The following is a 20,330-nucleotide window of genomic DNA, read 5'->3' on the forward strand; positions in this document are numbered from 1 at the left end:
AGATTTGTCAGTGAAAATCAAAGTTTTCAGAGTATGCATACCCTTTGAACTAAGAAGGCCACTCAGATGCACTTAAACTAAGAAAATCACCATAGCTTTAACTTCAAATATAGTTAAGACAAAGAGAGAAACATGGATGTGAGAGCTACATCAATTAGCTGCCTTCCATCTGGGGATTGAACCCACAACCTGGACATGTGCCCTGATGGGGAGTCAAACCCTCAATCTTCCTGTGCACTGGAGGACTTTCCAAATGAGCCACCCAACCAGGGCCAAAAGGAGGTAGTTTTTTATGGATTTTATTTTATTGTTTTAGAGAGAGAGGAAGGGAGAGAAACATCGATGTAAGCGAGAAATTGTGACTGGTTGGTTGCTTCCTGTACACACTCAGATCAAGGATCTAACCTGCAACCTGGGCCTGTGTCCTGACCAGGAATTGAACCAGTGACCTTTCTGTGCACACCACAATGTCCAACCAAATAAGCCACACTGGCCAGGGTAAAAAAGAAGGTAGTTTTAATTATATTGATGAGAAAGCATGCCTATTTAAGGAAGAAAGCAAATAACTGAACAAAATATATGGTATGACCCCATTTTTATAACACAAACACAACAGAACTATATATGCATTAATAGAATATAATTAATAGGATAAGAAATATGCCGGTATAATTAACCTTCCTTGGACCTTTAATATGTGCTAAGTTTGTCACTAAATTATTTACCTGCATTACCTCTATAATCTTCACAACAATCCTAGAGTTAGCCTCTGCTTACAGATGAAGAAGCTGAAGTGTAGGCATTTGAAAACATGTGACATCCTCACAAGCAGTAAGTGGCAGACCAGAGATTCCAGCCCTGCCAGTCTGACTCCAGAGGTGCTGCCCTTAGCACTAACTACAATACAATGCAGACTGTGGGCACCAAAGGCTGAAAAACTGTATGCAAAGAGTCAGTAACTGCACAGCCTCGAGGGCACTTTTTGTTATGTTTGTTCTGTCTTAAGAAAATATTACCTTAAAAAAATTTAAAGTTACCAAAAGAAGGTAAACATATTAACACAGAATACTCCAAAAAAAATTACACAAAATATTTACATTTTGAGCTTACATTTATTTAAAAAGCAAAACTATATGAATGAGTTGTATAAAAAAATTCTAGAATACACCAAAATCATGACAATGGTTATTATAACCGGGTGGAGGGGAGCTATGGGGAGAAAAAAGAGGAACAATTGTAATAATCTGAATAAAGATTTATTAAAATACAAAAAGAAAATGGTTATTATTTTGAGAGGATCGAACTCTTCTCACTTTTGCTTATCTGTACTTCCTATTTTTTCTAAGGTAAACACATAATATAATATAATAACAATTCTACTTTCACATTTAATAAGCATATAATTATTTAAAATATAAACTAAATTTCAAGAAATACTTCTACTCAATATTTTTATAAAAATGTGAGAAATCTCTTGTACAGTATCTGATAGGTGCAATATATTCAAAACTATGAAGCAATCTAAAATAAGATAGTATCCTCTATTCCTGTTTCTTTTTTCTTTTAATAAAAAGCAACACTCTGGGCCCTGGGGGAAAAATCTATACACTGATAGACTTGACATCAGTTCCATCAACCACATAACCTATTGGTTCCAGTAAGCAATCTATTTTGTTGTTCTGGTCTCAGAAAATGTGTTGTAGCTTTTCTGCACAGATGTTAGTTAGGAAAAACTTTCTGCTTTTTACTGACCTACCGTATATTAAGTATAAATTCTGTTTGGTCACCGAAGCCTCTTATGATCCTCAGCCAACATTTCTTTACCCCAGTGTGGTCCTTGCAACAAAGTCCAAAAACACATTGTAAATAGCTCAGTTGGCAAGAGAAACTCAAGGGGGACATATTATTTCTTTATAAACTCAATCGTACTTCCTTTCAGAGAAGAAAAATCTTTAAATGACATTAGCACCAGCACACATCTGGCCCAGATCCTGGCATCAATGCCAAGGCAGCAGGCTACTGCTACCCGACTGTCCTGCAAATGGCCACTATATGGCCCTCCACCTTTTCTAGTTAAGTTTCCTCAGTGTTTCATAGCAACAAACAAAAAGAGGCCAAGAAAGAAAGACTAGTTCTATAAAAGAGACCATCACTAAGTCCCAGATATTTCTGCCTCGGCTATCATTAGCAATAAATGAATTGCCCTTAAGAATACAAAAGAAATCAAATAATAAAGAAAATAATCCCGCTGACTCCAAGATGTGTAAATTCAAGTAATAAGCTAAATAGGGAGGGAAAAGGTCAAATAAAAGGGTAGAGGTCATGCGAAGGGTGCTGCCTCTTTAAATGGAACGAGCAGAAGGAAACGACTTTAATTCAATTAGCTCATCTAGAAACCTGGGGCATGGAATATATGAAATGGTGCTGGAGGAATTTACTGCCTGGGACTTTGTGTCTGTAGCACAGGGGCAGTCACTGCGCCCTCTCTCCAGTGCATCCTGCTTTTGTGTGGTCCAGGTCCTGCCCGGCTGCTTTTCCTGCTGCCCAGTGGGGAGGACTGCTCTGGCTCCCACTGGGCGAGTTGTCTGCATCCAGCCAGACCAGTGGGCCTGGGGCCGGCACTCTGCCCGCACAACGCTTACTTCACTTTCTCAAGGGGTGGTCCAGGACCACCTAGCATCAGGTCTTCCCGCAAGCTTGTCAAAAATGCAGATCTCTGGGTCCTGTCCTGGCCTACAGGATCTGAATCCCTGGGGACAGTGGCCAGGAGCACCATCTGAGCCCACGTGCTGTGCAGGCTCCTTTGCATGCATACTCACATATGGGAAACAGTAAGCCAATGGGCACCACACAGCATACATAGTATGTACTATTAAAGAAATAATGCAGTCAATGCTATAGATTTTAGACTCGAAAAAGAGGAAACATGGAGAATTATTTCTTCATTTGACAGTCATTCAAAAAGCTCTTCCTAGCAGGCATCTCAGACTCCAGCATCTAGAAGTGTGGATCACTTCCTTTGTGAAGCCTTTTCTCCTTCTAGTGTCTGTGACAAGTCACTTCCGTTTTCCTTCCTCTGGTTAGTTATTCCCTCCCAGTCTCCTAATACACTCTACCTAAGTTTTAAAAGGAACGCACCCCATGGCCCTGTCCCTGGCCTTCTGCTTTGCTCCCTCTACACACTGACCCTGGGCAACCTTATCACCCCCATGGCTTGCAGCCGACTCCATGCTTAAGACCTCTCCTTCTTCTGGCCCAGGGTTCTCCTGAGCTCCTGTCCTTCACAGCCAACTGCCCCTGCCCACTGGCCCTCTTCACTGGATATGCCGGCGACAACGCAAATTCCATGTGTCCAAAACTCCGCTCACCATCATCCCCAAATAGTTTCTTTCTTCAGAGTTCACAATCTTAAGGCTCAATACCACCAGTCATCCACTGTGTCATATCAGAAGGCTGGGAGTTTTTCTAGAGTAGGGGCAGCTAACTCAAATGCCTGTGAGGGCACCCAGGCATTTTTAACGTAAGAAACAAGGACATAGTTCTTAACACAGTCATTTCTATGTAGTTTGCAAAGGTTAACTTATTTAATACTCAGAACAACCCTCTGAAATAGGTATTATTATTATCCCTACTTTATAAATGGGTAAACTGAGGCATAGAGAGATTATGGAACAGTTCAAGGCCTCTCAGTTAGTAAGAGTGAGGACTTGAATGCAGGAACTGTGGCCCAGAGGCAGTACACAGTACTCTCTGCCAGAGAACTGAGTAGAGCAATGGTCAGCAAACTGCGGCTCGCGAGCCACATGTGGCTCTTTGGCCCCTTGCATGTGGCTCTTCCACAAAATACCACGTATGGGTGCGCACGTACAGGCAATTGAAACTTCGTGGCCCATGCACAGAAATCAGTTTTCGGCTCTCAAAAGAAATTTCAATTGTTGTAATGTTGATATTTGGCTCTGTTGACTAATGAGTTTGCCGACCACTGGGGTAGAGTATAGAACAGTAAGGAGCACAGGGCTCAAAGATCTGGAGAATGCTTGCTTCACCAAATGGTGGTCAAGGCCTTTGCAACTCCAGGTCCTAAACCTCCTCAGCACTCTACCACATCTGCTGTTCCGTTAATTCTATTTCCTTCATATGTTTCTCTATCTTTCTCTCCCCCTTCCTCCTTCCCCACCACAGCCTTAGGTCAGCCCAAGTCATTTCTCAATTGGCCAACAATGATTTATTTACCATCATTCTTGAGTCTCAACAGTCAATGCTCTTTAGCTAGGGCCAGAAAACTTTTTCTATAAAGAGCCAGAGGGAAAATACTCAGGCTTTCCAAGCCATAAATTTTCCTATAATTACTCAATTCCGCCAACATAGCATGATAACAGGATAGAACAAATTGGCATGGCCTTGTTCCAATAAAACTTCCTTCACAAAAACAGGCAATCCTTTCTCAATATTACTGCCACTGCAGACTTCTTAATCCATCCCACTTCTTATACTAAAAGACATTCCACATGGTCCCCACACCTCAGAGAATATAAAAAAAATATTAAAGCATTAAAAAAAAGAACCACCCACAGTGAATGCTTTTATAACCATAGAGCAATAAAAATATTTCTAAGCATAAAAAAAACAACAAAAAAAAGAACTAACAAATTTGAAAAATCTCAGCAGGGCAAAATAAAACAGTGAAATATCACAAGTAAAATAAAGGAAAAGAAAATGTTAAAAAAATTAATGCATTTGATGGATAAAATGCTAAAGAGAGCTCTAAAAACATCATTAAGAAATGACCAAGGGTATGAGGTAAATAAAAGAAGGAAACATAGAAATGATCAATAGAGAAAAAGATGCTAAATCCCACCAAAACTTAGAAAATAAAAACAAACACACAAAAATATTTTCAGTTTTCAAATAGACAACACTGGTAAAAACAGATAATTCACAAGCAAGGAGTACAGAAGGAGTCAGATTCCCACATGCCATTGGAGGAAATACTATCTACTAAGGAGGGAATATGCTAATTGATCATCATGCCCTTACAAAGATGGTGGCACCCACAGCCAATAAGGAGGGGATATGCTAATTGACTGCTACTCCCTCAAAGATGGCGATGCCCACAGCCACAAGATGGCGGCACCCAGTCCTCAGCCCCGTTGGGGCAGCAGAAATGCGGCATGGTCAGGCCCGCCCCCACGGGAGTCCAGGAGAGGCGAAGAATATTGGCTTTGCTGAAAGAAATGGGACATGAGAGCCTGAATCTGCAGACTGGTGTACACCGAGAAGCTCCTGCTCATGGCAGAGCTCACTTCTGGCGCCCAGACGGAGAGGCCTTGTTTTCTGGGTGACATCCTAGAATCATGCCTTATCTAGTCCTTCTTCACATGTCTACATGACACTCAAACCAGCAGAGTAAATGACAAGGTAATGCTCTAGCAACGTGGAGACGCCTTGCTCAGCCACTGGAAAGCACTGAGAGAACTTCAAAGACACCACTGAACTCCGTCCCCCCGCCCCCCCCCCCCCCCCCGCAGAGCCGCAAACTGTAAGCTTTACTATGATTCTCTGTCAATTCCCCATGTCCAAGTGTCATCCTCCGAGAAAGGTTCTTTAAGTGAACTTGGTCATGAGGAACAAGATGTGTCTGGTTTGTCTTCTTTCCCCCTGGATTTCAGGCTCAACTCTCTTGAAAGACAAACAGCAAACAAACAAACAGAAACCACTCCTCTGTCCGTCTTTATTCTCCACTCCCAAAGCCTCTCTGCCTCATCGGCTCACTTGCCGATTTTGACTCAACAATATCATTTACCACTTTCTGTCCTCAGACTACCAAATACAACCTTATGGTTTACCCATTTCTTTTCTTTCTCATCCAGAAGAAATGGAGAGACCAGGTCTGTCTGCAGGATGCCCCAGGACATATAGTCTGAACAGCATGAGCCCAGAATAAGCTACTTCTAAGTTTAGCTATGAGATGGGATGATAATAACAAAGTTTCACCTGACTTGTAGGGTGGTTGTAGTAACCAAATGACATTAGGGTTAACACCTAAATGCATGCAATTATTTTGGTGCAGTTTGCTACAATTAGGCAAAAAGTCTGGTTCTAAACCGCCTTTCAGAAAAGCACTCAAAACCCCTTCATACCTGGGACAGTCCCAGAGGTCCTACAAGAGGCAAACATCAGTGAGTGGGAGTCCCAGTGGCCACTGTGGTTCCACTGCACACCACGCACAGCAGTGCCGCCCATCCTGCTGTGAACTCAGACAGACAGACTCATTATCTCACTGCAGCTTTAAAGGACAACAGGTGCAAAAAAAACCCAAAATTCAAAAATAAGCAGGGAAGTATTCCACTTTAATTGTAAATAAATGAGGATATTCTAGTACATGTTCAATATAATACTATTTATAATTCTGAATAAACAGAATTCAGAAAATTTGACTTCAGATCTCAATCAGAGAGAAAAAATATTGAGTGAATCTGCAGTTCCAAAATATTCCTTTTGGGGCAGTAAATAAAATCAGCATTCTGTTTAACTAAAATTAAAGTTTCAAGGAAGACAAAGTACCTGTGAGTTTGATTTTGGACAGTCGAGCCAAAATTCCTGGCAAATCGTCTACACGCAGCTTCATCTCTTTCCACTGCTTTTCATCTTTTGTCTCTTTTCCCACATCCACTGAGCCTTCAATTATTGAGGCAGGTTCTAGTTCTATCAATTTGGTTTCATTAGGCTTTCTAGGCAAAGATAGGGAGGAGGGTGCAAAAGGCTTCATCTCATATACTTCCGCTTTGGCTTGACTCGAAGATGATTTCTCAAGGAAAGAGGAGGTCATTGGTTCTGACTTCGGCTTTATCTGTTGGCGGAGGCTTCTGTTCAGCTGTGTGACGTACTAAATTTAAAAAGAACATGTCACTAAACCAAGCCAAAATGCTCTGAAATGGATGTTTAGTTATACCTTCTATCGGTCCGACTTTTATGGTACGTAAAAGATTTTCCTCTCACTTTATAAAACACAGACACATGCACTAATATTAAAGTGCTTGTTACATGGAAGTCACTAGACTAAGATATAAGAACACAATTAATTCCTCTGCTATAGTTTTCAAATTTCTAGAAATTCCTAGGAATTTAAGTTCCTTGAAAGATGACCTTTTTATTTCTTGTTCATTTTTCCAGAATGTCCCCTAATGTAGTACCAAAAGCTGGTGGTTTAACATTCAAGTACAATGAAAACATTTTCTATAATCAAGAGCCCAGAGACCTGTTGAGTGCCAACAGCACAGTGGGGCTCAGCGGACGTGCATATCCCAGGCCTACGTGACTACATCAGTGTGTATGAGGACAGGACATGGGCTTTAGAGCTAGGCACTCTCCATCACTTACTTGCAAAAAGTTATTACTATGAGCATTCGTGAGGCACTTCATAGAGTGCATATTGTTGCAGTTTACATAACATACAATATTATTTCATGCTTGCATACCAAAAGTTTTTTAGCTAAGATTTCTCCATTCTATGAAACTGTCTATTTGAGAAAATGTCAAATGCCCTTATTGGTAATTTAGAGCTAATTACTATGTTGCCCCTAATATCATGAACCCAACCTTGACACAGGCCTACAAGAGGACTGAGATATATTATCAATGCCACTACAGAATGCTGAGCAAACTACTAAAAACTCAATTTGTTCAATTCAGACATACATGTGTTTAAAAGGCTTTTTGAATGAACTGCTAATGTAAAAAAACAGGAGGGCCACTGTCAGGGCAATTATTTCTGTATTACTGTTGTATTCACAGAATTTTAAAGAATTTATAATTTCTATAATTTTAACCTAGTAAAACAATGCAAGATATTTTCAATCTTTCTCCAAACTTAATCAGAAGTTCAAAATCATACTTTAAAGCTCAAACACCAAAATTACCCTGGTTTCAGTTAAGAATAATCAAAGCAAGGGATTTAAGTTCTGGATAAACTGAGGACACTAAAAGTCCTTTTTAAACAGTACTTCTTACTACTCCTCTTGTAACATGAATTTCTGAAATTCCCGGAGACAAAAAAGGAAAGGCAGAAGCAGCAGAGAAGGATGGCCTTCTGAACGTACCATGCGCTTGAGGAAGGCGAAGTGCTGAAATGTAACCCACTGCTTGCCGGCGTTCCTGAAGAGATGCATAAACCTGTGCGGGGATCCCTGCACAGCTCTTCTCTCCAGATACCAGACACACCCTCCTGCCCCTCCTGGAACAGAGCGGAGGGAGAAAAGTGTTACAGTGGATAATGCCCCTCACCAGCGAGGAGGTAATGCACCTACCTGAACCATGATAAGCAATGCACATGAGATGGGTTATAAGTCTGAAATGATCTAGTCCAGATTTGTAAATAAACACAACTTAAGAGCCTTAATGATAAATCTGCAAAATTCTTCACAGGCTAGGGAAATCTTCCAGTTCAGGATCATTTTGCTTTTGTTATATTAAATGCCAAAATGACCACACTATAGATATTTTGAAGAAGAAACTTATAAAGCAATCAGTTCAATCACTTCTTAAAAGTATAAAATGAGAAGCATAATTTTTCTCAATAAATAACTGCAAACTGGAAGATACACTTCAGGTTACTATTTTGGCCATGTCAGGTAAGCCAAGTTAAAGGGGTGAGGAAACAGTTCTCAATAAAGTATGAGCTTATCAATCTTGTTGGGAAGAAACTATTTCTGTAGTATAGGCCTTTGGCTTTTAATCATTTTTTTAAACCTTCTTTCAAAAGCAACAAATCCAACGCTCCTGTACAAGGTCTCTCTTAGGCAAACCTTCCACAGTATAATGGCCCAGACTCCCTTTCTGAGTCCCTGCTCCCATGGCTTCCATGACACCAAAGATTCCTGCTTTCTCTGCTCTGCTCATCACTTCTGTTTCCTTTCGTGTCTCCTCTTGCTGTGCCTGCCACATTAATCCCTGAGCAATTGCAATTACAGGCAAAATTTAAATCTTCAACACATTTCTAGAGTCATTAAGCCTATTTCCAACTGCTCTCTTAGTATCATGGTGGGTTGCAATATGCTCTAAGTACACTTTATCCTCACCCACATCTCTACTCTATCCCTACTGAAGAGAAAACCATTTCCTCAGGTACAGCTTGAATTCTTCCTTCATCATTTAATAACCATCAAGTCCAGTCAACTATGGAAGATATGCCAAATCTGTCTACTTCTTCCCATTCCTATTTTCCATCCCATTCCCTTATTATCTTACATTTGGACTACTGTAATCGTTGCAGGATTCAGGACAGTCATCTCTACTTCAGTAATGTCCTGCCCCGTCCAACTTAAGTTCCACAGAGCAAATGGTTTTCTTCCTGAAGCACAACATATATGACCAACCCACACATGTAAATATACCTCACTGCAGCAACTGTCTCATCATCGCACTCCACACTGGTTCACCTCTTTGCCCTTCGCCTGCTTACAGCGTCTTGCTTCACCTGTCGAATTTTCAGTCTCTTCCAACTATTCTATTACTTTATACTTTTTTACAGCACTTTCTAATACAAATTGTTTCCACTGTGTTCTTTAGTTCCTTGAGATTTACTTTTGCTATAACACAGCAGAGTGCTTTCCATATAACAACGAAACAATACTTGATGACTGTATCAGCCCCACTGCTTACAGGGACTGGGGGAAGAACTTTCACTGCCCTTTGGAAGGCAAGGCAATTATCTTAGGAGATAAGTCACTTCTTCACTAAAAACAGGTTCTCAAGCCTGTTAATTATAAAATGCTTATTTTCCACATAGGTGAATGTGTGTTTACGTGTGTGTGTGTGTGTGTGTGTGTGTGTGTAGATAGCAGTGTGTTTTTTGTGTTTTTTTTTTGGGGGGGGGGAGATTTCTTAAAGCCAATCCTTTAATATTTCAGTTTTATTTATAATTTAATGGTGCATATTTTCCTTCTTGGCCTTAACATTGTTCTTTAAGGTAACAGGACCTCAATATTAACCTGTTAACCGGGGAGTTCCCTTTTTAATTACGCAATGTGCAATGGACGCAAACTCTTTCACTAGGACGTGTCAGTACGTCACACCCAGCAGACGTAATTTTATATTATTTTTTATTTATACTTAATTAAAATAAATGAAATATATATTTTTTCGTTTATTTATACATAAAGCACAAAGTAAAATACAAAATTACAAACAAATAGAAAAGAATACCAACAAAAAAATGGAAACATCGAATTAAAAAATTATAAATTTTACAAACAATTATAAAGATTACAGCCGAAGCTGGTTTGGCTCAGCGATTGCGGACTGAAAGGTCCCAGGTTCAATTCCCGCCAAGAACATGTACATTGGTTGTGGGCACATCCCTGGTGGGGGGTGTGCAGGAGGCAGCTGGTCGATGTTTCTCTCATCGATGTTTCTAGCTCTCTATCTCTCTTCCTTCCTCTCTGTAAGAAAATCAATAAAATATATATACCGTCCCTCTCAGGGCGCAACATATATTTCAAGGACGTATTCATATGTCCTACCCGTTCCCGATAGTGTTTATGTTTGACGTATTTATAGGTCCCGCTCGGTTAACAGGTTAATGTCTAGAACACATTAAGGTTTTATTGTATGGGCCTTACATTTCAAAATCAGTTTTTAGTTCCTTACGTCCAAAGAGAAATGCATGTTGCTGGGAGGAAAAGAATCACCTGGAAAACTCTCTCTCATGAACAGGCAGATGAAAGTGAGATTGTACAGAATGGCAGTAAGGAAAAAAAACAAAACAAAACAAAAACCCACACCTAGGACACTGCACTTTTAAATGTTGAAAATACTTTATTTAGTCCAAACATGTTACATTTGTATGAAGTGGTGCCTAGAATGTCAAAGACATTTCAGCCCTTTGTAAACAAACTTTGGTTAAAAGCTACACAGGATACAATAGATCCATTATAATAGATACATTAAAAATCTGGAAATATGTGGCCACATCCACTATTCATCATCCACAATGAGTCATGATTGTAGGAGTTTTAAATTAGGTGAGTAGACAGGTAACTGAAGGTCATGAATTTTCTTTTTAATGATATAAAATACTTCAATTTTTAATAGTAAATCAGACACGGCCAGTAGATACTTAATATGGTCCTAGATGACCTGTCTGTACCCCTTCACCATGCTGTTTCCATATTGAGCTCTCCTGGTGGATATTCATGTGGATCAGAGTAGGCCACACAGATCTTTTTGGCCATTATATTCACAGCTCAAGAGGCTGTCTATTAATTCCTCCTTACCCATGCTAAAAGACTGATCCAGCCACAAGCCAGGTCTAGGAAGTGGGCTTCATATACCACATGTATATGAAGCCCACTTCCTAGACCTGGGGAATTCTGAGCTGCCTATAGAAAACTGGAAGTACAGAACTGACAGGCAGAAAACCAGCTAGTCTGAGGGATCCAAATTGGACTCTCTATACAGAGGTGATATAATTCAAGCAACAAGAAAGGCTGAGTTCTCTGAGAATGAGTGTCTATAGTCAGGGTCAAAGAAAACTCAGTCAAGGATGGTACAAGGTAGCAAGTAATTCAAAAAGAACCACAAGCTTTAAAAAACAAAACACTTTTCATTATGGGAAACTTCAGTCACATCCAAAAGCAGAATACAATGAGCCGCATTACAGTCAACAATTACCAAACCAAGGCCAGTCTTGTTTCATTTATACTCCCTCCTACTTCCCACCCTCTTCCCCACTGTTGGGCTAACAGGGACCTTTGAAACTATCTAATTAAATTGCTTTATTTTATAGATGAGTAACTTCAATTCCAGAAAAGTCAAATGGTTTTCTCTGAGATCACACAGACCAGAAAAGACCCATAAAATAACAATGCCACGAGGAAAAAGGAATGTCAGACTTTCAGAGATCGATATTGCCAGGTGCTGGGATTTGAGAAAAAAAGGGAATCCTGGGATTCTGTCATCCCCCATATGGACCAGCGGTAACGAGTCCTTCTCATAGCTATTCGTTATGCCCTAAACTACCGAGGGGAAAATAATTCTCAGCTCCTCCCCAATACCGCCACCGGGGCAAACTTCATTCATTCACAAGTAATTACTGAGAGCCAACAATGCACACCAGGGACTGTCCCGGGATACTGGGGTCAAAGAGGGGAACCAGAGAACTGTCCTGCCTCCACAGTGTTCATATTCCAGTTGGCAGGAACATGTGATAAACTGGTACTCAAGTCAACACTTGCAGCCTGAGCTAGCCATCCTGGGAGAAACAGGATAAAGAGGGAAGAGGGGCGGGGCTCTGCTGGAGATGGGGTAGGCGCCTCAGCAAAGGTGACATCTGAGCTGAGACCTCGCCAAGGGGCCAAGAAAGCGCATTCCACCTTCAACTTAAAGTTGTTACAGGTTTTTCAAGCGGGAGGATGGCAGCAGGGACCACGCTGAACGGCTCAAAGCTAAGAGTCAAGCTGCGGCCCGCTGCCCGTAGCAGTCATCACCGTTTCCGTAATCGTGGCAGCACCAGGACCCTCCACATGGCAAGAAGGCTGCGGGGCGGGGGCACAGCTCCCTAGTCCTGACTGCCGGCGGCTAGGAACCGAGGCTCGGGAGCCAGGAGGCTCGGGAGCGCGAAGGTTCCGCTATGTCCTCCACGAGGTGCAAACCAGCAGGAGCAAAGCTGGCGGCCCTCGGGGCGGGACGAGAGGGGACGGGGCACGGGGTGGCACCAGCACCGCAGAGCCAGCTCAGACCCCCCAGCCCCGCGTCCCCTCCACCTCAGGCTACCCCGAAGGTCACACCCCCACCGGCGCTCCGCCGACCTCGCCAAGGGCTCCCAAGGTTGCAGCCAGCCACCACCGGGCGCCGGACGAGCCCTAAACAAGGGAATTTCCCCAACTTTGCCCCCGAGGGCGGTGCGGTACCTGCCAGGAGGCGTGAGGAGAGAGTGTGGGGGGAGGTGGCCATCGCGCACGAGTCCGGCCGCTCTCCGAGGGCCCCGTGTCCTCTCTCCTCACCGGCTGCTGGGCGCCGCCATCTTCCTTCCCCGCCCCGTACGGGAAAGGGGCTTCCGGTGTGTCACTTCCGGAGGCGGAACCCGGAAGTAAAGGACTGTGCCTGCGGACCTGTGGAACGGGACCCGCGCGACACCGCAGGACGAGAGGCCAGAGGCCGGGAGGGATTTTCAGGAAACGCGAGGCGCTCGTGCGGCTGCGGCCCCGGAAGGGCCCGTAGCGGGCGGCGGGCCGAGGTCGGGGTGTTCTCTGGCCGCTGCGAGCGCGCTCGGGGACGGGCTGGGCCTGGCTGCGGGGCTGGGCCTGGCTGCGGACTCCTCGCGGGCGCTTCAGAGGCCCTTTGGGATTCTCCTTGGTGCCCGAATCGCTTAGAGGAAGTGGTTCTCGGGACGGGGCTTGCACCCTCAGGTCCATCGCAGTTGCAGCTTTCCTATGTTCGCTGTCAAGTGGGAGGACCGAGGTGCTGGAAGTTGCGTGTTCGGGGCACACCCCGGGAGGCGGCTGTTGGAGCATCTTAAAATGAAGCGGGTGCGCACGGCGGTTGGATTTCGGGCTCTGGAGGGAGATCTGCATTGGAGTCCTGGCTCCACCCGCAGACCCATGACCTGCCTGAGCTAATTGCTCAAGCCTTCTTACCCTAATAGCTGTACAGCGGGAATAATAATACTGTTTGTGTTGTAGATGGTTGAGAGAATGAAATCGTCTCTCTCCGAGGGCTGCCAGGTGCCTGCACATATAAGAGCTAATAAATTGTCACTTGTGCAGTGATTATTGGGGTAGACCTCAGCAGCCCTCCCTTGTTCTCTTGTGTGAGTTCCACAACTAAAATACACGGAAGAGAAAAGATGCAGCCTTTGAAAAAGAACAAACAGGTAACTGGGATTTGTAAGGGCAATTTCTGTCTGTCTTCAAGGGTAAAGTGGTAGTATTTTGGCTCACCTTGATCTACAAATACAAGGTTGCCCTGATTCTGTAGGAGCTTGCAGTGTACCAGCAGCGGGGAGGGGCTTGCCAGGTGGGGGAATGTGGTGGAGCTGGGGCAGGCAGGCCTCAGAGATTTAAACTTGGTACTCCATTGGAGGAACAGTAGATTTTTTCTTATGTACAAAGAAGGGAGAAGACACACCATGGAGAGGAAGAAAGCATTAAATGCTATGTTAAAAGTTTTGTAACTCCTTATAATGTCCCATGTGTTTTATGGATATGTGATAGTAAACACTGTCCTCTTTGTGAATAACTTGTGAAGGCTCAAAGAGGTTTAAGTGATCCGTCCAATATGACCTAGCTGCCGAGTTCCATACCTGTGACAGTGTTACTTCGCCATGCCATTCACCCAAGCATCTGGAAGGGTCACAGCTTCTTGATTTATAAAGCACAGTAGTTCAATCTTGGCTGCCTGTCGCAATCATATATAGAACGTTAAAAACTACAGATGTCTGAGCCACCTCCAGACCTATTAAATCAGAATGGCTGGAAGGAAGCTGTATTTTTTTTTTAAGCACCACAAGTATTTGGGCACATAACTGAGACTTACTGAAGTTCAGATTTATTTATTTTTATTAACTTGACAACACAGTTATTTCTAAAATGTTGATTAACATGAATATTTTATTTCATGTACTCAGAAATCATGAATTCCCAAATTCTGTAGTCTTACAATAGACAAGGGGTTTAATAGACATTGTCCTTCCTTGGCCAACATATTTTTTCTTTTATTTAAAATCTTTTCTAAATACAGGGCCATGGTCTGATTAAGTACACAAATGACTTCATAGGTTACTATTTATTGAGAGGAACCAGAGTAAATGTTTTATGGGAGACATGCCTAAAAGACGAGTGCATTCTGGCTTGATTGGTCAGAAAATGCATTCATCTATGTAATATTTGTAGTTAGCCTATGTCAATAATACCAGAGCATATTCTCCTGAAAAGTAATCCCTGAAGATACTTCTGGAAAGAAGAGGGTTCATGGTCACATACATTGCTATGATCACACATATCTGCAGGGAGGCTGCAGAAATGAAGGCAGTGATTCCCTGGGCCAGGCACCAGCCCTCACTGTGACTTAGGCTTGTTGCTGCTCTGAGGACCTCGGAAACTTGGGAAATCCCAGTCTTCTGCAAGCACACACACACACACACACACACACACACACAAAACACACACACACACACACACACACACACACAAAAAAAAAACAAACAAACACAAACACACGTGAACAAACAATATTGGAGTATATTTTTAGGACAATTTTTATTCTAAGGTGAATCAGATTTCCTGGTTTCAAACTATCTCACTTCATTTGACTAACTTTTCCTGGACAAGTTCCCTTAGAAAATTCCTTATACAAGCTCTGCCTCATAATAGAGCTTGATACCCATAAACTCCAACTTCTCAGTTCATAAAGGTTTAGAAACTGAGGCCCAGACAGGTAGGTAATATACTCTAATGATAAAACTGCCTCTGGACATCCAAGCCAGCATCTTTCCCATCTCATTGTCTTTATTGTCCCTCATTCTACCCGTAACGTTTTCACAATGAAATCATGTAGGTCTCACAATTATACATCTTAACTTTGGATTTTTGGATATGTACATTTCAAGTAAAACGTATTGTGTAGGTTATGTTTTTAATTATCTGTTTATTTTGTTAGTGTTGCTATGAAAAGATACATTATAAATATTTAAAAACTTTTAGCTGACAGCATAATTTTAATTATCTCATAATTGAAAGTTGAGTTGTAGCATTTAATTTTATGTTAATGTCATTAACTACAATTATTACTTGCTTATATATTTTATTTTACTTTTTGGTTAATCCTCACCTCAGGTTATTTTTTCATTTTCTTCTTTTTTTTACTTTTTCTTTTTCTTTTTTAGAGAGAGTGGAAGGGAGGGGGAGAGACAGAGAGAAACATTAATGTGAGAGAGACACATTGATTGGTTGCCTCCCGCACACACCGTCGATGACCGGGGCCCGGAATAGAGCCTACAACCCAGGTCAGTGCCCTTGACCAGAATGGAACCCAGGACCCTTCTGTCCATGGGCCCAAACTCTATCCACCGAGCCAAACCAGCTAGGTCTGCTTATGTATTTTTAAACATGATTCTAAATAATCAATATAAAGCTTTGTATCTTACCTTTTAAAAATTGATGTTATCAAACTTTGCCTAGATAATGGCTCCTCTTATTTTCCTTTAATGTTTCAGCACTTATTTAAAAACCAAGCTGTTCTTGAATCCAACTTTGTTCTGTAGGGGAATTGTTGCAAAATTGAAAATAAAATTTCTTCTTGAGTCTTTCTACATGCACTGAGTTTTATACCATATGACAGGGCTTCTGAGTAGATGCTAACTCTTTCAAAGTCCAGAATAAAGACTACATTCCCAGCCCCCCTTGCAGCTTGGTGTGACTTTGTGACTAATTCTGATCAATGGGATGGAAACACAAGTGATGTGTTTAATTTCTAAGTTTCCTTAACAGTAGAGAGCAAGTCTTTACTTGATATGGAATTGCCTTACTAACCCTGGCCTGATTACATGGGGGAAAATAAAATTCTCACTTGTTAACACACTGTTCCTTTAGGTTTTCTGCACTAATATGCCTGGCTCATGGTCAGCTCAAAAAATGATAGCTCTCACCATTACATGATTCCCTATATGCTTCAAAAAGCAAAAATAGCCGGGACTGGTTTGGCTCAGTGGATAGAGCGTCGGCCTGTGGACTGAAAGATCCTGGGTTCGATTCCGGTCAAGGGCATGTACCTTGGTTGCAGGCACATCCCCAGTGGGAGGTGTGCAAAAGGCAGCTGGTGGGTGTTTCTCTCTCATCGACGTTTCTAACTCTCTGTCCCTCTCAATTCCTCTCTGTGTAAAATCAATAAAATATATTTTTAAAAAAAGCAAAAATAAAATATTAGTAGTTTTTAAGAAATTTGCACCAGTAGCTTTTGCTGCAGAGTTGACTTTGGGTAACATTCTTAAGGATGAGGGTACCCCATCCTCCAGAAAGAGCGCTAACTTTGATAAAGTACCAGGCTATTATGGGCCTGTTATGAAGAGTCAAACTTTTGGAGAGAGGTCAAAGGGATTAAAATATTGGGTTTTGACTTCACATCTCTTTGGATTCAGTCTCTTGGGATTCCTGGCCTTTAGATTTTCCTCCCTTGAAATATATTCCTCACTCCTACCCATCACTTTGTTTTTTAATCCTCACCCGAGGATATGTTTTTATTGATTCTGGAGAGAGAGAAATATTGATCTGTTGCCTCCTATATGGGCCTGAACTAAGGATCAAACCCACAACCTTTCGGTGTACAGGATGATGCTCCAACCAACTAGTCACCCAGCCAGGACCCCACCCACAACTTTATTTATTTATTTATTTATTTATTTATTTTTATATATATTTTATTGATTTTTTACAGAGAGGAAGAGAGAGGGATAGATAGTTAGAAACATCGATGAGAGAGAATAATCAGCTGCCTCTTGCACACCCCCTACTGGGGTTGTGCCCGCAACCAAGGTACATGCCCTTGACCGGAATCGAACCCGGGACCCTTCAATCCGCAGGCCGACGCTCTATCCACTGAGCCAAACCGGTTTCGGTCCACCCACAACTTTTAATGGTTCTTCCCCTGGTACCATGATTTTGGGAGTGGGTGGTGATAAGTTAGGCCTGGGTATGCTTCTTGCTTGAGAGAGGTCCTCTGCTTTGAAAGGGGGCCCTGGGAAAACGTGATACTCAGGCTCCTAGTCAGAGGGGATCTGCCCTTCTAATCCTTTAGGGGCGTGGCAAAAGTATCCTCTGGTACACTAAGTAGTTTAGGGGTAAGGAAGCATAGAGTGTTTATTTCAGAAGGACTGTGCCTTTGGCTGGCTGTCTGCATGACAATACTACTGAATCAAGTCCAATCAGAAGACAGAAATCACACCAATTACCTGAACAGAGAATTTATTTAGTTTTTTGAACAGAATTTAACATAAAGATTAGCACATATAAAGTTTTTAGCTAAGTAATTGGGTTAAAGGAAAACTGGTGCCACAGATGTACAACTACAGGAAGCAGCTACCACTTCTACAGCTGGGTGACTGAAAACGAAGTCAGGAGTATTACAGTTGAGACAGAGGAGCAGGGGCATGTGCCGCTGGTGCTGTGGTCTTTGAGGGAGACCTGGCCAAGCTGGTTCTCTGTGTTTTAGAAAAACCGTCCCCTGGGCTCAGCTACAGCTACTGGAGTGAAGAAGCATTGGGCTGAGCTGTGCAGGCACTGCAAGCAGACAGGAAGCAGGCGGGAGGAGGAAGCTCCTACTCCATGTCCCAGTCTGGCACCATGGCTGCCCCTCACCTGCAGAGCCAAACTGAGCTTTCAGGAGTGTGGTCTGCAGACCGGAGGCTTCAGCACCACTGGATGCAATAGATGGGTGGCTTTGGAGCCAGAGCAGGTAACTCCTGGTTCTTATTTGAATGGATGTTTCGCCAAGTGTACAGATTCAAGCTTACAAATCAGCCTCCTCTTAAGCTTGAGTAGCTTAAATCGGTGCCTGGGACCTCGTAACAATTCTAAGGTGACCACTAACAACAGGTTAGGATCCTAGTCCAAGATCACTCCAATGATACATTGCACCTCAGCTGTAACCTGCCACTAGGTTTCCATCCCAGGGCTCGCTTCTGTCCATGGCGTGGGCTACCAAAAGGGAGAAGTGCAGTCCAGGGATGCTGAAGTCGGCCAAGCCCAGCCAGGAGCTGAAGCATGGCTCTTCATCAGAGGAATCTGGTTCACATGTGCCTGATTCTCCCCCAGAGTGCTTTTACAGCTTGGGGTGGCCACATTACTCAATTTTGCCAGGAGAGCTAGGAGGAGAAACCTGCTGGCAAGGCTTTTGGGGGTAATTCATTTACTGCTTGAACAGCGGGCATGCTTTGCCTTTTATCCTCAGGAAGCAGGGCTAGGAGTGTAATTTTGGACACCGAGGCAGCCACCTTGAACTCTGACATGACAAGCATGAGGACAGCAAGCACGCTGAGATGGCACCATGGGAATCAGAGCCGGTCCTGATGAAATGGCCGAGCCACTGCCCAGGTACTGGACATGCACCTGCAGGCTTACTGCTCCAAGCGTATAGTTATGCTCAGGCTGCCGTATAGTTTCCTGTTCACTGCTTCCTGGCCACGCATCCCTCTGGGACAGGATTGCTGAGCAACCTGGCTGTAGGGGGCCCTTTGGGAATGCACATGGATGACCCTAAAATTAATGTCAACTGAGTCCGAGGTGACAGGCAAGGCCATCCCCCGGGAACAACCTCCCAAAATATCAGAGACCCTATCAGTTCGGATTTCTTATCTTTATGCAAGTGCTTGGAATGAAGAACGAATAGGACCTTGACTTACCCAGGTCTGGATATGCTAAATCCCAGGAATGAGGGAATGGATAGGACCTGGGCACACCCAAAACTCCTTTGACCTTAAACCCTCCTCTGGAAATCAGTAAATGCACTGTGTTGTCTGTGGTGGGTGGTTGACTGTCTCTCCATCAGAGTGGCAGCCCCCACCCAGATCCCAGCTTGAATCTATTTCTGCCTCTTGGTTTCTTTTTTTTCTTTAATTTCTTAATCCCCAGCTCCTCCACTCAGGAACCTGTCGTTTTCCATGCGGCTCTTGGAAAACAGAGAAACAGCCCCCCCCCCCCCCCCCCACACACACACATCTGGTCTTGAGCTCACTGAAGGTAGAGAACATGGAGACACAATTGCAGTCTAGTCAGATAGCTAGGGAGCATGTCCTGTCACAAAAGTAAAGAAAATTTGAATATGGTGCCTGCTTCCAATACAATAGGGTACACAGTGGTTTAAATAACACAGAAGTAAAAGAAGAATTTTGTGCAGATACGTTTCCTGTCTTGTTCCTTTGTTCTTCACTGTGCCCAACTCCCTTGATGATGTCAAAATGCCCCCCCACTTTCCCACATCCCTTTCCTGGTTCCCTCCTCAGCATCTTAGAGCCTAGTGAAGAATACAGTGAAGGAAATCGTAACCCATAAATACCCTTAAATACACAATTTATATTTAGCTCCTAAGAACTCTTAAAAACGGGTCTTACGTATTCTGGTAAATGACCCATCAATATTATCGAAATAGAGAATTCCAAAATACAAGAAGACTTACTAAAGGCAAGTTAATAAGAGAATTCCAGAAAAGTTACTGTCCAAACCATAAGCTCCTGGGAAAGAGTGGGCATCACACCTTTTTTCACATTGGGGACTAGCTCTCATCTGTGGCTGTTCTTGCTCTCTTCATTTGTATCTTTAAGACAATAGTAGAAAGTGAAGATA

The 20,330-nt window shown here is 42.9% G+C and overlaps 2 protein-coding genes across 4 annotated transcripts in view; one reads left to right on the forward strand and one right to left on the reverse strand.

Annotated features, from left to right (window-relative positions):
• The window catches only part of LOC118726772 (protoheme IX farnesyltransferase, mitochondrial), a 110,476-nt gene extending 97,445 nt beyond the window's left edge, over nucleotides 1-13,031 (reverse strand). For both annotated transcript variants that reach the window (XM_036451916.2, XM_036451915.2), the window contains exons 1-3: nucleotides 12,909-13,031; nucleotides 8,100-8,233; nucleotides 6,565-6,886 (exon numbers count right to left, since the gene is read on the reverse strand). In XM_036451916.2, coding sequence (XP_036307809.1) covers nucleotides 6,565-6,886; nucleotides 8,100-8,233; nucleotides 12,909-12,951 — 499 coding nt within the window. In that variant the 5' untranslated portion in view covers nucleotides 12,952-13,031. The remainder of the gene's footprint in view (nucleotides 1-6,564; nucleotides 6,887-8,099; nucleotides 8,234-12,908) is intronic.
• LOC123652937 (translation initiation factor IF-2-like) lies at nucleotides 12,313-19,209 on the forward strand. 2 transcript variants are annotated; one of them, XM_045586519.1, is made up of 3 exons: nucleotides 12,313-13,444; nucleotides 18,202-18,444; nucleotides 18,940-19,209. In XM_045586519.1, exons 1-3 carry the CDS (start codon nucleotides 12,629-12,631, stop codon nucleotides 18,958-18,960), a joined length of 1,080 nt encoding a protein of 359 aa, XP_045442475.1. In that variant the 5' UTR covers nucleotides 12,313-12,628; the 3' UTR covers nucleotides 18,961-19,209. The 2 variants fall into 2 exon arrangements, 1 of the variants encoding a protein (XP_045442475.1); XR_006742524.1 differs by having other exon boundaries at nucleotides 13,189-13,526.
• The last annotated feature ends 1,121 nt before the right edge of the window (nucleotides 19,210-20,330 follow it).

The sequence above is a fragment of the Pipistrellus kuhlii genome, unplaced genomic scaffold, assembly GCF_014108245.1.
Source record: "Pipistrellus kuhlii isolate mPipKuh1 unplaced genomic scaffold, mPipKuh1.p scaffold_m20_p_23, whole genome shotgun sequence".
Lineage (NCBI taxonomy): Eukaryota > Metazoa > Chordata > Mammalia > Chiroptera > Vespertilionidae > Pipistrellus > Pipistrellus kuhlii.

Excerpts from the sequence above, each read along its gene's own strand:
- LOC123652937 (XM_045586519.1), top strand. The coding sequence starts at position 12,629 with ATGTCCTCCACGAGGTGCAAACCAGCAGGAGCAAAGCTGGCGGCCCTC. Across the intron at positions 13,445-18,201 it reads TTTCCTATGTTCGCTGTCAA|AAAAACCGTCCCCTGGGCTC; the intron begins GTGGGAGGACCG and ends TCTGTGTTTTAG. Across the intron at positions 18,445-18,939 it reads TGGCTTTGGAGCCAGAGCAG|GAAGCAGGGCTAGGAGTGTA; the intron begins GTAACTCCTGGT and ends TTTTATCCTCAG.